General features: G+C 41.1%; 1 protein-coding gene across 1 annotated transcript in view; it reads right to left on the bottom strand.

The window, feature by feature from the left end:
- Positions 1-14,794: 14,794 nt before the first annotated feature.
- Positions 14,795-17,059, bottom strand: part of Htr2a (5-hydroxytryptamine receptor 2A) — a 66,646-nt gene continuing 64,381 nt past the window's right edge. The window contains 1 exon segment of the mRNA NM_001246728.1: positions 14,795-16,544. Coding sequence (NP_001233657.1) covers positions 15,742-16,544 — 803 coding nt within the window. The 3' untranslated portion in view covers positions 14,795-15,741.

Genomic DNA, 17,059 nt, shown 5'->3' with positions numbered 1-17,059 from the left:
GATTCTCTTCATCCTGTAGAAAAACACATAGCTCCCCTGGATCTTATGAGAATAGGATCCGGGCCTCTCCAAAGACCAGTTAAGATATCTTTTCATTTTATCATTTCTTTTGGCCTTTTAGGTTTTGAGGTGAGACGCTTGGCCTCAGTATGGCCCTGAGCATCAATGTTTATGAGGCTTTAAAGCCCCAGGCATTCCAGGCCTAATATGCATGGCCTTTTCCCCTATCAAAGACTGGGAAAGCCATCTGTAATTTCCTCCGCTCCTCTAATGGTAAGAAGGAGTCGGTACCAAATAATGGGGGTGTTGATGGAAGTACACCCGCTGGATTAACAGGTCTCTTAAATTTACCGGGTTGTGACCAGTTATCCCCTATTTTCTCTCCCTCCTTTTTTGTTTCTTTTTCACCTAGCTGAGCTGTTTCCTCTAAAACTTTATCTCTTGAGCTTTTAGAGTCATCAGAGCTATCAAGATTTAAAGCTTTAAACTTATTTACAGAATCATCTAACAAATTATTCACTCCCTTGTCATTAGACATCCCGGGAGGTCCTTTTTCCTTATTTGTTGCTGTTTCTCTTTTTATACACACTCCCTTGTCAGTAGACATCCCGGGAGGTCCTTTTTCCTTATATTTTATTGTTGGGCGTGCCCCATCTCTCACTACATTCGGTTTCTGACATGTAATTCTGGACTTCTTTAAGATTGCTACAACAGTGAGAAAGGTCAAAATGGCTCCTAGTAAAAGCACAGAAGCCTCTACACTAACCTCCCAAAATAGCAACATTCCCAAGCCAAAGTCCAGAAAAGACATACCTCTCCGAATTTACCACCCTGCAGTTCTGAATCCGCCTTGTAGCCAAGGGGTCTCCGAGGTGCCGGCGATGTTAACAAGTTCCCGGGTTTCGGCACCAGATGTCCCGAGCGATATTCTCGCCGGCAAGAATCACACAGGACATTCGGATCCTTCTGCAGGAAAGCTTTAATGCATCTTGAGAGGAGAGCATAAGCTTACCAGAGCGGAGACCCTGAGCCCAAGAATCCCGTTCCTTAATAAAGGCTGGTGGCAGTCGCCTGGGATGTGTCACCCTATGAATGTCTTCAGCTCCTCAGGCCAAATGAGCCACGGGATAGGCAGAGATCAAAGGAATGGAAATTACCCAGCGCCTGTGAAATAATTTACATTTGGTGCCTGCAGGCACCATCATTGTAATGGAGAATGTAGGAACGGCTCCCTACATGGAACAGCAGGACTGACTACCTCCCTAGCTATTTTCCATTGGCTTTTCTCAAAATTCACCCAGGATTTCCAGTGGGTAGCTAGGACTATCCTTCAGGAACAAATAGATTTGCTGGCCACTGTAGTACTACAAAATCAGAGATGATTCATTTCACTCATGGCAAAGAGAGATGATCTTTGTCTCTTTCCTGAGGAAGAATGTTGTTTCTGTGTCAACCAATCAGGTGTAGTGAAAGATAAGATTCAACAACTCCAAATGGATCTTCAAAACCAGCAATAGCCAATAGATCACTCATAGTCAGATTTGGAATTGCCCTTCATATGTTATCCTTTTAAACCCCTCTTCTCTTACTTGTTTTAGTCCTACTAATTGTGCCCTGTCTCATAAACCTCTTGTCTAGATTTCTTCAACAACAGATCCAAAAGATTTCTAACCAGACTTTTGACTAGTTACTATTAAGGATTACCAGCCCCTGGCCATGAGGATGAAGATCAAGATTGTCTTTAAGAACCTTGATGCCCCAATTCAGCAGGAAGTAGTTTAACAAAAATGCTGTCCCCTTTCCAACCTCCTAACCTGGTTGTTTATTAACAAACAAAAAAGGGGGAATGTAGGGTAAAAGGGACAGTCAAAGAAACCCACTCTGGATCTGAACCCAGAGCTGGTGAAAGAAACACTTTTGTCCCTGAACCCAGACCTGCAGAAACATACCCTCACTCTGAAACCAGAGCCAAAGAAACACAATTTGTGCCTGGATCCAGAGCCACTGAAAGAAATATGCCCTGGCCCCAAAACTAGAGCCAAAAAGCTAAGAAAAAATAAAATAAAATAAAATAAAATAACAGTGAAAGATACACAGTTTGGCCCTGAAACCAGAGCCAACACTGCCCCTGAGCAACTGAAACACAAACCCAACCAATCCCTGAGCAGGAAAACCAACCAATCCCTGAGCAGGAAAACCAACCAATGCCTGAGCAGGAAAACCAACCAATCCCTGAGCAGGAAAACCAGCCAATAATCCCTGAGCAGGAAAACCAACCAATCCCTGAGCAGGAAAACCAACCAATAATCCCTGAGTAGGAAACCAACCAATGCCTGAGCAGGAAAACCAACCAATCCCTGAGCAGGAAAACCAACCAATCCCTGAGCAGGAAACCAATCAATCCCTGAGCAGGAAAACCAACCAATAATCCCTGAGTAGGAAACCAACCAATCCCTGAGCATCCTGACTTTGAACTAGGAGCCAGTGAAAGAAACACACCCAGTATTTGAAACCTGAGCCAGTGGAAGAAACACTTCATCCCTGAGCCCAGAACAAAAGAAACACCCTGATTGTGAAACTGGTGCCAAAGAAACACTCTTTGTCCCCAGAATCAGAGCCAGTGAGAGAAATCCACTTTGATCCTAAAGTTAGAGCCTAAAGGCTAAAAGGGACCAGTGAAACAAACACAGTTTGGCCCTGAAATCAAAGCCATCTCTGCCCCTGACCAACAATATTAACAATCTCTGAGCAGAAAAACTTCTCCCTGGGAAAACTCCACCACCAAGAAGCCCTATATAAGCCCCCCTGCCTGTTCAGTTGTCAGCTGTCCTTTCCCACCCTGTCAGAGGCAGCCACTCTCCTGGACTCTTCCTTCCCATATAAATCTCTTTTTCAAAAGAGTCTTGGGTGAAGGTCTTCATTTGCCCGGCACAGAATAGAAAATCCTTGCTAAAATGTCCCGTAGGGGACTGAGTAGAAAACCCTTTCTGAGACATTCTCTTAGGAGGGGGGTGGTGAGGAAGGATGAGCAGAAAAAGCAATAACTTTCACTGGAGGAGATTACTACATTCCTGCAGGGCTTCCCCTGTGGCAGAGTGTAGCCGAAGAAGTAACATCTTGGGCAGAAGAAGAAGCAACAGCTCTGCTAGGACATTCCCTTAAGGGAACAGAGCAGAGCTCAGCTGTAATGGCTCCCTCTAGGAGAGTAGCAGGATTGCTATATCCTGCGAGAAGTCCATGTCCCACTGCACCCCAGCTTCAGGTAGTGTGGCTTCCCAACAAGTCAGGACACTTTCCCTCCAGGGCTGAGCTGTCCTATTGTGTCTCCAGCCTCTAGAGCTGTCCTTTTGCAGCTCTAGGTAGCCTGACTTTCCAACAAGTCAGGAAAGCTTTTTGTCAAGGGCTGAGGGTATCTTTGCAGCTCCAGAGCTGTAACACTCACACTTGCTTACACTATGTCCAGAAGATAATCTTTCCTTGTAGTACCTCATTACCTCAGGATTTGACATTCTTTCTGGCCCCTGTTCTGTAACGATCCTTGAATATTGGGAGGGGGTTTTCAGTATATATGTTCCCTTTAGTGTTGAGCATTCTGAAGTCTCTTATTAGCTATACCTTGGCTAATTGTAGGTCACCGTGTTAATCATCATCTACTGTAAATAGAAGCTTGTCAGATGAGACCTGCGTTGATCTATGTGTGTAACAATAAGTCATCAAGAGTCAATTTAACACTGTGTCCCTTTAGCAGCATAATAGCAATAGGTTCTCCCTTAGGTCCTATGACTTGTCTGGTCATAGGATCTTAGTCCAAAAATGGTTTCAGGTTTGGAATTATCATGTGGAATGGGACTTATATACAATGAAAAAGTAGTTGGTTACTCCCATGGCAGGTGTGCTGCGATTGCACTAATGGACAAGCCTTTCCAGGCTGATCACTGGAGCTTGAGGGGTTCATTGATGAATACCCTTCTCCTATAGTATCTTGCATGGAACATCCGAGCACTATAAAAGCTGTCCAGTAGAGAATAAAGCTTCCAGGGTAGTACCAGCTTGATTTTCCAGTGTTATGTGATGCAGTCATGTGGCGTCTTCAGGATCTTATTGTCAAGCTATGGAGGGTAACCAAAAGCAATGATGATAGTCTGTATTGTTTGGGGGCTATGCGACCTCACTCCAACAGAAATGCCAGTCACCTTTCTATGGCTATAAAGAGACACCATGACCAAGGCAGGAAAGCATTTAATTTGGGGCTTGCTAACATTTTTAGAGGATGAGTCCATGACCATTGTGGTGGGGTGCATGGTGGCAGACAAGGATGGTGCTGGAGTAGTAACTGAAACTTACATATGATCCTCAAACTTCAGGGAGAGAGAGAGAGAGAGAGAGAGAGAGAGAGAGAGAGAGAGAGAGAGAGAGAGAGACCAGGCCTAGCATGGGCCTTTGAAGCCTCAAAGACTACTACCAGTGACACACTTCCTCCAAGAACACCACACTTTCTAATCCCTCCTAAACAGTTCTACCAACTGTAACCAAGCATTAGATATAGGAGTCTATGGGGTGCCATTCTCATTCAAACCACCACAAGACGTAACTTACACTTGGTACTGGTATTGTTTGATTTTGTTAGCCTGTAGTATTTAGTAGGGATATGATTACCCTTTTATAGGATAACTTCATTTTAACTCTGTGTGTGTGTGTGTGTGTGTGTGTGTGTGTGTGTGTGTGTGTGTGTGTGTGTCCATCCCCCTACTTCCTCTTCTACTCTGGCTCCACTTCTGACCCCTTCTTGTTCCATTATTCCCCTTTAGCCCTTTATGCCAGTATATTCTATCTCCCTTCCCTTCCATGGGGATGGACTTCTCTTTAGCTTGGTCAAACTGCCTTCTGAGACCATTTATTGTGATTACATATGGGAGAGCTCTGCACAAAGTTCTTGCTCAAAAGATTTTGGCCTCAGTGTCTTCCTCCTGTGTTTTTCCTATCCACTCTTGTACTGTAAGGAAAGTAGACCGGGTTATGCTGAGCTTAATATCTGTACTTCAAGAAAAGGTCAAAACACTGCTAATTTCTACTTTTGGCATTCATCATTTGCCTACCTGCAAGAGATTGTAACTTTCTCAAATTCTTAGAACCTAGTCAGACTACTCCCCATTTTAAATAACATAGGGATCTAGTACTCAGTCCTAAATGTGACCTCTATATTAGCCCCCCTGCCCTTTGTCCCCACCACAGGCTCAGGGAACATGTGGAAGAGGACAAGGAAGGGAATAAGAGCTGAAGGATGGGGAGGAGTGCTGTGAGTGGTGGCTTCTGGACATGGCACTCTGGTGCACTTGTGAACCCACGACAGATGTAGTTAGCCACACAAGGTCAAGCCAACAAGGTCAGACAACCTTCCAACAGGCGGCACTAGTTGGTCTCAGTGGGTCATCATTTTTTAAAAAGGAGATGTTGGGAGTGGGGAAGGGGAATGTTAGGAGTGCCTATGATCAACATACGTTGTTTACATATATAAAATTGTCAAAGAATAAATTAAAACTCTTCATATCCAAAGAAGAAATAGTTCACTTATCTTTTGACATCAGCAAGGCAAATTTCTCAAAGAATGATGATATAAATGTTTCTCTAACATCAGTTTTTTCTCTCTTTTGGTTATTATTAAAATAATTGATTTATATCATGATAGTGATTGTAATATCAGATATAGACTCTTTTTAAAAGTTGAGGATAAAACCTAGGGCCTTGTACATATTAGGTAGATGGTCTCCTAAGCTATACCCCCAGATTCAAGTAGGTCTAGTGAGTTCCTGAACTTTGTCGGGTCTATAATGCATATGGGAACAAGATGAAGTGTGGACCACAGCTTCTCACTCTGTAGAGAGAAGTTCAGAGATGATTTAATCATAGTCCTGTTCTCTGTGTTCCATCAGAAGCCTGGCTAAAGCATGACATTTCACACAAATCATTCCAGTTGCTCTTGGAAGCATTCTGTTGTTTTAATTTTGTCAGATTTGCATCACTCATGAATAACTAAGTGCACTTTTTCCTTCTAATTCATATGAAAATCTCCTGCTAGAGATTAAACAGAAAGCAGGTATATCCCATTAGAGTACCAAAGAGACAAGTGATTAAATATGTTATGTGTTGAAAAAAATAATTTTGGCTTGATCACTGCTTATTTCTTTTTTGAGTTCATTGTTTTATAAAGTTCTTGTCTGTGATGTTTTATCCCCTCCCCTTTTACATATGATTCTTGGTGGCATCCATTGTGAACCTGTTTAGAATGAAAAACATTAACGATGGAGTCTGGAAATAGTGACATCTATCTAATTTCCCTTTTTGAAACTTAAATATATTTATGAATTCTACAACAATTTGAAGGCTTTTGTGGTTGGTCCATAGAATGCTACTTTTCTCCAGTGTCTATGGTGGCTAAAACAGTCAGGGATCATCTTGTCTTGTGCACCTCTTCAGGCAGCATCATCAGATAGGTCTTTTAAGTTAGCTGCATATTAATTAGGCTAATTTGTGACAAAGTTAGAGGACTGGATAAAATAAACACATATTTTATGAAGTGCACTGAATAATCTCCCATACAAGACCTCATTCATTTTATAAAAGGATACTTCTATCCTCAGACTTCCCATATGTAATCATGCTTTATGTAGAATGTACACACTGGGGTTTTTATTAACAAAACTGCTGAGAGAATAAATGATGTGTTCAACTCAGTTTAGATGGGTGGCTACATCTCTAGCAGTCACAAATATAATACACTTAGGGACATTTCATCTTCTCTATCCAACCCTATCTTCTTCCTCTTACCATCTCGCACATTGGTAATCTGTACCTCACTCTTGGCTCTGTTCTCAGAGTCACCCTCCTCAGACATGATGAGTAATGGCATACATTACTTTTCATTATCAGAAAGAAATGTGGGACAGGAAGTACATGTTGTGCTGTTCTCTAGGAGGCAGAATAAACACCATTTGGACATCTCATAATTTCAATTATAAATAAAGACCTAAATGACCTTGGCTCTCTTTCAACAATAATCTAGCTTTAAAAAAATAAATAAAAAGTTGTTTGTCACTGTGAGTTCCAAATCTATGTGGGCTTTCAGATTTTAACCCTTCAAGGAAACTGATTTCAAATTATAGATTCAAATACTCTTTAGGAAGCCTAGCAACTACTAAAAAGAGAAACTGTTTATCTTCTAGCAGCGATGAACCTGTTTAAAGGAGGGTCTGGCTCTGGGATAATGCCACAGCAAGACTCATTTATGTTGATATCCCACTTTTGGTTCCATAGCTTACAAAAATTTTTGATCATTGATGGTTCGTCACAGGATTACTATTATGAAGTTAGCTACCACCATGTAAAATTCAGCTATAGATTTAAGAGTTCCAGAATATTCTTTTCTTTGGTTCACAGATGTCTGAAGTACTAGGCTTTCCAACATTCGGGTAAGTTCAGACTTAGGGCAGGCTCCTCCACCATTATCTCTAAGTCTTTTATTCTACCTTCCAAGTAATAGAAACATTTTCCCACAGTCAGATAAGAGCGGCAAGCCGGGTGTGAGTCTTCTGGCTCTTTTCAGCCACAATTGGGCTAGATGAAAGAGGCTCTAAATAAGCAGGAAAATCTCATGGTGTGCTGGGTCATGTGAACATACTGGTGTTAAATTTAAGCACGGCTCTTGCCATTTCTCTTGGTTGCCTACCAGAACCTCATGCTGAAGACACCACCTACATTCATTGGAACATACAGAGAAATCAAGTTGGAACTGAACTGGAAGCTTTAATCCTGATAGCTAACTTTCATAGCCTCAGAAGGTGCTACACAGGATCCTGGGAGAGTGTGATTGCTATTCTTCGTTGTCAACTTGACTACATATGGAATTAACTAAAATCCAAGTACACCTGTGAGGGATTTTTAGTTTACTGCATCATTCCAGGTAGGAAGACATGATCATTTGAGTTTGGAGGACGTGCCTGAAATCTGGGCCATACTTCTAGTGTCAGCCTATGTAAAGGACAAGGACAAAAGAAGCTTTTGTTTTATGCCTGCTCACCTTCAGTTTTGTTTCATTGTATCAAAGCCTACTTATTTTGTGTTCCAACATATACCGAAGACCAGCTGAGACATCCAGCCTCGTGGACTGAACAATTACTGGCTTCTTGGACTAAGGCACTCTAATAAATCCCATATATGGGTTGTATATTCATTCTATCAGCTCTATTCCTCTAGAGAATGCTGATTAATACAGAGAGAAAAGGCATGAATAGTCTTAACCAGCTGTGAACTCTGCATTGCTATGCCAACCTGAATGAACGCAGGTCACAAATGCATTGTGTGAATGCCACGAGCAGACACAGTGAGCACATTCATTGAGGCCAGGTAGTATGCACTGCACCAATGAAGTGAACCAATGCAGTGAGGTCACACAGTGTTTAGTGAATGAATGCAGTGAGTGAACGCAGTCACCTGATGCAGTGTCTAGTGAGCCAATGTAGTGAATGGATGCAGCACACAATTGCAGAATGCTGTGAACTGATGCAGTGAGCCAATACAATATGCTGGCACAGTGTGGAGCAAGCCAATGCAGTGCACGAATGCAGTGTGTGAATGCAGTGTGCAGTGAACCAATGCAGTGGGCTGCTGTAGTGATCGAATGAAGCATGCAGGGAGCCTACACAGTGAACCAACACAGCAAAGCTGATGCTGTGGGTGGATGAAATGCACATGTGCAGTGTGCGGTGAGCCAATACCGTGAGCCAACACAGTGAGCCGACGCAGTGAGCAGATGCAGTGAGGCAATGTAGTGAGTTGATGCAGTTAGTGTGCAGTGAGCCAATGAAGTGAATGAAAGCAGTGTGTAGTAAGCCGATGAAGTAAGTGATGCAGTGAGGCAATGCAGTGTGCAGTGAGCTAATAGACTTCATGAATGCAGTGCACAAATACAGTGAGCCAGTGAAGTGACCCACTTCAGCACACACAGTGTGCAGTGAGCAAGTACAGTGAGCTAATTAGATGAGCCAATGTGGCAAGCGGATATAGTAAGTCAATACAGTGAACAAATGCCATGAAGAAATGCAGTGAGGCAATGCAGTAAGGAAGCAAGTGAGCAAATGCAGTTATCTGATGCAGCATGCAGTGAGCAGATGCAGTGAGCCCTTGCAGTGAGCAAATGCAGTGATACAATGCAGTGAGTAAATGCAGTGAACAAATCAGTGAGGTGATGCAGTGAGCCTTGCAATAAGCAAATGCAGTGATGCAATGCAGTGATGCAATGCACTGAACAAATACAGTGAGCAGATGCAGTCGGTGGATGTCGTGAGGCAAAAGCAGAGACCTACGGCTGCTCCCAGTCCTGAGAATAAGTGATGATTGAGAGCTTGGCCTTAAACAGATCATTTATATCATCACCAGTAAGGCTCAGGGAACATTGAAGAAATGGAGAAGGAAAGGATATAAGAGTCAGGAGACGAGACAAAAGTCTTCGAAATGTTATCTTCAGGGCATGACAATCGTGACCCCATGCAGCTGAGGTTGCTTCCACTGGGCCTGTCATTAGTCCATCACGGAGTAGGAAGGAGCTTCCAGAGCCCCATCCCTTCTGCTGAACTATTGGCTACTTGTAAATTCTGGAGGAGAGACAGACATGGGCTTCAGTGTTGTGCCCCTGGGTGAGCCCACAAAGCTCCAGTGGGCATTTCCAAACCCATGGTCATACAGAGGGTCCTGCTTAAAATCAGTGGGTCATAAACAAATCAAAAGACATGAGTGTGGGAGAGGGATGTGCAGATGAGAGGGAAAGCAGACAGTGTGAGTGCCGAGAGCAACCAGAATGCATTATGTCATGTATGAAGCTCAAAAGACAAATTTAATAAAAATTATAAAAAGGAAGGGCAGAGCTTTTGTGTGTGTATTATTGTTATTCAGAAGAAAGCATTTGTTTTTACAACCCATATACAAATAATCAGTAAGCAACAAAAGGTGGTATAATTATTGTGTATTTACCGAAATAAATACCCATAAACTGCCAAACAGGAGGAAGAATTTAGTAATATTCCTAATTTTCTCAAAGTTATGGATTTTTTCCAAGTCATTATTATGGGTTAAAAGTTGTTAGGTGATAATACTGTCATAAGTACGAAACACTATCTCAGCCGATTAAACAACACTTGCATAATGACAACAGTGGCTGACATGACAATGTGGACAGGGAAAGCCTTAGAGGGGCCTCCTCTAGAAGGACAACTACAAGCAAATGGCTGCTCCAAGAGGGAAAGGAGAATCAGTTTTCTCCAAGGATGAGCTCACTGACAGGCTATCCAATCACAAGAGGTCAGCCTTTTACATATTCATTTACAATTGAGCAACACTACATGGACTCATCAGGTGTGTGTGTGTGTGTGTGTGTGTGTGTGTGTGTGTGTGTGTGTGTGTGTGTGTATGTGTGTGTGTTTGTGAGCATGCATGTATCTCAATAATAATTTGAGATGTCATGACTTTGAGAGGGAGTAAGGAGGCACAGGAAGAGTTGGGGGCTATAGGGAGTAGAAAAGATATGAATACAAGATAGGAAATTCTATTTAAAAATCCTTTCTAATGTTAAATTGCAAACATTTATATGAATATGGAAGATCCAAAGGTACCTGTTTTCCTGTAGATCATTTGCAAGACACCAGGAAAATATTACTGGTCCCCAAATTTCTTTCTTATTTGTCTTCTTGGTGCCTAAAATGTTTGTCTTTTGTTTTTGCCTGTTGGATTATGTTAAGGGTGGACAGCTAAAGAGATGTCAGTGGTTCCCAAGGCCAATAAGCTCTAGTTTCTTATTAAAATAGAGGCCTGCCTGGTAGGAACAAATACATTCAAAAGACATGCTTGTGTACTCATCTTTGTCTATCAGACTATTGAAACAAATGGGTCTCCCAATAAATAGAATTTCTTAGCAATCTCTTGTTGGAGAAGAAAATGTCCATGCCATGGGGACAACCAGAGAAGGAGCTTTTGTCAGCCAGAAGAGAAACTTGTCTTTGGGGGCAGACTTACAGCTTGCTAGATGATGACGCAGGAGAAACTAACTTCAGGAGAGACTGGATCTGAGACAATGATGGGCAGTCCTTTGCAGGACTGCTTAGCTATCTCTTGCCTTCTGATTCTCCATCACTGATTGAATAAATCCTCCTTTATTGTTTTCACTATTAATTTGGCTCTTTCAATTGATTTATCAAGGGTGGCTGAATCTGGTTTGCTAGGCACAGATTGTAGGCGGCCATAAACCTGGTGACAGTCTTATAAACAGGACATTAAATGGGTACTTTTGAAAGAAGCAATAAAGGGAGCCAGATGAAGGAACCTATGTATCATGGTAGCAGAGGTAAAAGGTGTTTTGAAAGTCAGAAACATTCACAGAAAACAGTAGAGAATTATGAAAAACTGTGTTGGAGGAAGATCACAGGTTCAGGCCCTTCCTAAGCTATGGAGTAGGTTCAAGGCCAGCCTGGGCAACCTAAGAACCTCTCTCAAAAGGAAAGCTTAAAGTTATAGTTAGGTGGCAGAATGCTTACCTAGCATTGTAAGAGCCTAGATTGAATCCTTAGTTTCATAATAATAAAAACAAACAAAAACTGAAGCAAACAAACCCATTTCTAACATTTCCAGGTTGTTGCAGGTTATCAGGAACAGCTACAGCTGTGATATAATGTATCCATCTTTGTCTGCGAGGCAGGGCCCAGCAGGTCCAGTCTAGAGACACAACAATGAGGTGCATGGTGACAAGGATGACTCAAGTTCATAATTAAGTGTAGAGGAGAAGCAAAGATGGAAACTGGAGTGTCTGGGTTATAAAAGATACTCTTTCCACCACTTGGATGAATTTAGGAGAAGCATTAATGGATTTGGATCAGACGCCTCTGGCTTGAACTGCCATATTTCTTGTTAGCTGTGTGACTTTTGACATGTCACTAATGGAGTATCAGTTTCTTACCTTCAAAAAAGACTATTCCTACCTTTAGGATCATTGTGAAGAGCCCATTTATATGAAATGAGCAAAAACCAGACAGCTTAACAGCTGGAATACAGTAGGTGGATGCTCAACACATGAGTTATAACATCCTGGAAAAGACCATTATCCCTTTTTGTAATTATCTCTATACTTCCTTCATTTTTTTGAAACAGGGTATCATGCAGTTCAGGCTGGCCTTATTATCTGTAAGCATCCCTCACCCTCTAGCCTCCACCTCCTCAGTGCTGGGGTTACAGGCATGCACCTATGAAGCCCTGCTTTGTTTCATCCCTTAAAGATGAAATGATGACCCTCTGGCCTATTTAATGATGCTCCATGTCCTTGATTAACTATGGTCCCTATGAAAGAATGTGCATGTGCTTGTGCATGTATGGTTATGTGCGCGTGTACACCTGAAGGCAAGCCTGTATCTCTTGATGGCATCAGTAAGACACAGAGCATCTGTCTCTCTTCTGTATATGATAACTGGAAGCTGACTCATGACCTTGAAGCTGAAGAAGTGAGTTCTAGCTTTTTGATGTGGCTGAATCCAGAAGGTCAGGCTTTTGATTTCCAATTGTCCTCAGCTTGGAGATCTGGTAGGTTTGAGGCAATTCCTTTCAGCAAACACAGCTATTGACTCACTGTTTTTAGTATACTTTATTTGCAATTAATCATTCATTCTTGAAATATTTTAGAATAGATTAAAATCAGTACATAAAATAAATCTTCACTGTATTTGTTACATATGGCACAGAATAACAACACTTTATAAATATGTTTCATCAGTGCACAAAATGGGAGAAGAACCCTTTTGCTAAAAGCAGCCCAGTCACAATTTAATTGAACTATGGTAGCATTTTCCAAAACTGACCATGAGATGGCGATGTGGCCAAATAGATTATGTAAGCTTTAAATTGAGTTTTCCTTAGCTATGGCATTGAATCCCTTAAGTCTAGAAGAGTTTATCATCCAACCTAAAGAAGAGTGTAGTTACTCTTTTAATAGTACTGGCTAGAAATGAATCCTTTCACCATGGATCAATAAATCATTAGATGGTCTTTTCCCCCCTACTGGGGAGAGGAGTGTATCTGAAGAGCCATAGAGGTCAGGAAGGACCCAGCTTAAAGAGAGGCCTTAAGTTACCATCCAATTTCATATTAATACATGGAACACAGACTATTATTTTCAACATCCTGATAGACCTGTGTTAAAATCTTTCCATACAATTAAAGCATTTTCCAGTTTGTTTAGACGGTATCTCTGTTACACTGTAACCTCATTTGGCAGTCATGGAAAGTCATAGGAATCTTAGTTCATGAATTCACATTTAGATCAACATGATTCAAACATGCACGTGTGTGTGTGTGTTCAATGACTTGCTCTTCTTCCATATAAATATATAAATATTGAATAAAGTGCATGGGAACATGTCTGTACATATATACAGGTACACGTTTTCTTATATACACTTCAATGAATACTTACACAGAGAAAAACCACATACACACTGGCTATACATGTATAGTCAAAAGACATCTGCCAGGCAGTATTTATGTTCATTCTGATGAACTAAGTTCATGGATTAGAATTGATAGCCTTTTCCTTAATGCATATTGACATGTGTACAGTGTGTAAGGCAACACACATTACAGTAGACTTCCTAACACAACCTCAGTACTAGTGACATACTATAATTCTATGTCTGAAACAATGACCACCACTCAAAGCGCCTGTAAGGACAAACTTGGGAAAACATTAGTGCATTTCCAACCTACATAATGAAGCTTTCTACATTCTTTAATGCCAAACTTGTAACATTTCCCAAAGGCTTACAGCAAAACACCTTTATAGTGAATATAAATCTTCCAGCATTTTACCCTGCGTCTATCATCTGTTCCCAACAGTAATGTGCAATTCACTCTTGTGCATCACAGTGTCAAAGGGGACTAACGGTGGCTGACTTTGTTAGTGATCATTTCTACCAAACATTATGGTAACTGATATTTGCTTTTTAATTGGGAGCTAGTATCTATCAATAAAATGAATGTAGTTTTAGAGGGTAGGAACAAAAATATTGCTTTAAACCTTGATCGTCATGAATTGGATCCAGTTTGAGGTGCTTATTTCTATATATAAGTTGAAATCTTTGATTCAATTGATATTTTCCCATTTTCTTGCCTGCTTGGCAAATGAGAAAAATTGAAACAAACAAACAAACAAACATTTTCTAGAGTAAATACAAACTCTTTTCCGAATCAGGTAAGAAAGAAATTGAACTGATTGATCTTCAAAATAAATCTGTTCATACTTTTTTACAATGACCAATTAAGTTGTCATTTTTAAATGCAAAGATCTTATAAATTTATTTTTATATCTTTAATAACTAAGGAACTGCTCCACTCATAAGATACAGTACATAGATCACTGTGGAACCAAGCTAACCCATTTTAATAAATAATATAAATACATTTAACCTGAAAGTATCAACTTTAAAAAAGCCTATATTTATTTATTTTCTTTTGGGGGCAGGGTTTCATGCAGTCCACACTGACTTGATAAATAGCTGAGAATGACTTTGAATTCCTGATTCACCTGCATCTCCCAAGGGCTAGAATAATAGGCATGCACCACCTTGCCCTGTGGATCCAAGCTAGTGCTCGCAGTGCTGGGGAATCCTGCATGCTAGAGGAACACTGTTATCATTGGAGCTATATCCCCAGCCCTTTGAAAACATCAGTTTTACCTGATTAAGTGTCAATAAGAAAGTCACTTGACTTTTTTTTTTTTTTTCAGAAACAGCCTAAGAAGCTACTGCTAACAGCGAGAAACCTGAGTTTATTGTTTAGCTGTGGCAGTCAAATCAATGTACTGGTCACAGCTCAAAGGGCGCATGCACAATGCAGTGGTCCCACAGTGCGTGACCAAATACCTCCAGGGTGCTGTTTCTTTGAAGCGCGTTCTAGAACTGTATTTCGAAAAGCAAAATTATCCTTTGATAGTTTACAGAGAGGAAAATATACGAAACAAGATCACATTGCAAATTCAGGTTAAGCCCAAGAAGTAGAAGAGAAAGCAGCACGTTATTGAGTAACATTTAAAACCCTTCCACATCTGAGAATTAAATGACAAATGCAGCAAATGCCAGCGATCTTGTGAACATTTCAAAATGGCATCTATGAAAAGGCAAGAATGAAAAATATTGTCAAGTATTTCAATTAATTTATATTAGCAATACAAATTTCATAATACTATTTTTTATTTTCAAAATATGTGTCATGGTGAATTTTAAACACTTTTTTAAAAGAGGCTATTCATTATTTTAGTATTTCTAGCTATTTTTATATACAATAATAGTTCACCAACTCACTCCTGCGCCACCCATCAACAACATGGCAGCAAGGTTTCAATTTGAATAATAGAAATTAATTAGATTGATTTTATGCCTCATTGTAATTGTACAGTAAAGTACAATGATCTTAAAGATCTCACTGACAAGGTTAAAAGGACAATGATAAAACCATAACACTCAGCTCAAATGCCGTCAGGACATTGTCCAAGTGCACATTTTGTGGTACACTGCTCTTCATACACAGAATACAATGAGGCATATAGATTCTGTTGAGTCACTGGAGTAGTCTAATTTGTCCCAGCCTCCTTATTCCCACCCCCACACACAAGGGCTAAAAACTTGTTCAAGTGCCAGCGTCACAGCAACCAGTCCGTCACACACAGCTAACCTTTTCATTCACGGTGTTGATATTGTCTGTACAAGTCTCTTCTGATTGTTGTTTTCCTAGTGTAACCATAGAGCAGTCATTATCTGTCGGCTCAGCGTCTTCCTTAGAGTCCTTATTTTGTCCCGCCTGGAGCTGACTAGACTTGTAGGCCAACGCCGGTATAGTGTTCACTAAAATTAACTGCAGTGGCTTTCTGTTTTCCTTGTACTGACACTGAATGTACCGTGAGAAGGCAGACCTGTAAGTCTTATTGAACAGTGTATAGACCAGTGGATTGACAGCCGAGGAGAGGTAACCAATCCAGACAAACACATTGAGCAGGGCTCCGATGACATGTTCGTTGCAGGACTCTTTGCAGATGACGGCCATGATGTTGGTGATGAAGAATGGGCACCACATTACGACAAACAGAAAGAACACGATGCCCAGCACCTTGCACGCTTTTTGCTCATTGCTGATGGACTGCATCGTCCTTCTGCCGGTGTAGGAGCCTGGCTCCCTGTGGATGGACCGCTGGAAGAGCTTTTCGGATGACAGAGAACTCTGAGGCAGGAAGCTGAAGGAGGCTAATTTGGCCCGAGTGCTGAGGTCACTCACACACAGGGTGGCTTCTTTCTGAAGGGACTTGATAGTGAGGAAGTAGGTGATCACCATGATGGTTAAGGGGATGAAAAATGCCACAAAAGAACCTATGAGGACAAAATTGTCGTCGGCCAGCAGGCAGCTCCCCTGCTTAAAGACCTTGGAGTCATCCTGCAATCCAAAGACTGGGATCGGCATGGAAACACCTGGAAGGGAAGCAGGGTGAGACACGTGATCAAGCAATTGCGTATATGAAGGTGAGAGTATCACTACAAAATGCTGGCTGGTCAAAGAATTTATACCACCTTACTTTAAGGTTTAATATATTACTGCAATGAGAGTTGGGCTAATTCTTACTCTATAGTTTTTCTGATTCTATTTTGGAGAAAACATACACAGAGGCAAAATGAAGCAAATAAAAAATGACCACTAACACCTCCATCCAGAGACCAACAGACAAACTTCCGTGGGCAATTTAATGTTGTTTGTCTTAAGCACGCATCACACACATCACGCACGCGTGCACTCACATACTGGGAAGAGGAACAAGCTTCTACTTTATCTACTATTTTGCAATTTTCCATTTCACATTATATTTTTGGTTGCGAGCCTAGCCTTTAACGGCTGAGCCATCTCTCCAGCCCCATTTCACTTTATATTATCAGCATATCTTACTTTGTAAAGTTACAAGTCTAATATAGTTCCTTTTTAGCAAATCTGA

Source organism: Cricetulus griseus (genome assembly GCF_003668045.3).
Source record: "Cricetulus griseus strain 17A/GY chromosome 1 unlocalized genomic scaffold, alternate assembly CriGri-PICRH-1.0 chr1_1, whole genome shotgun sequence".
NCBI lineage: Eukaryota > Metazoa > Chordata > Mammalia > Rodentia > Cricetidae > Cricetulus > Cricetulus griseus.
This window is presented reverse-complemented; position numbering and strand designations above follow the sequence as displayed.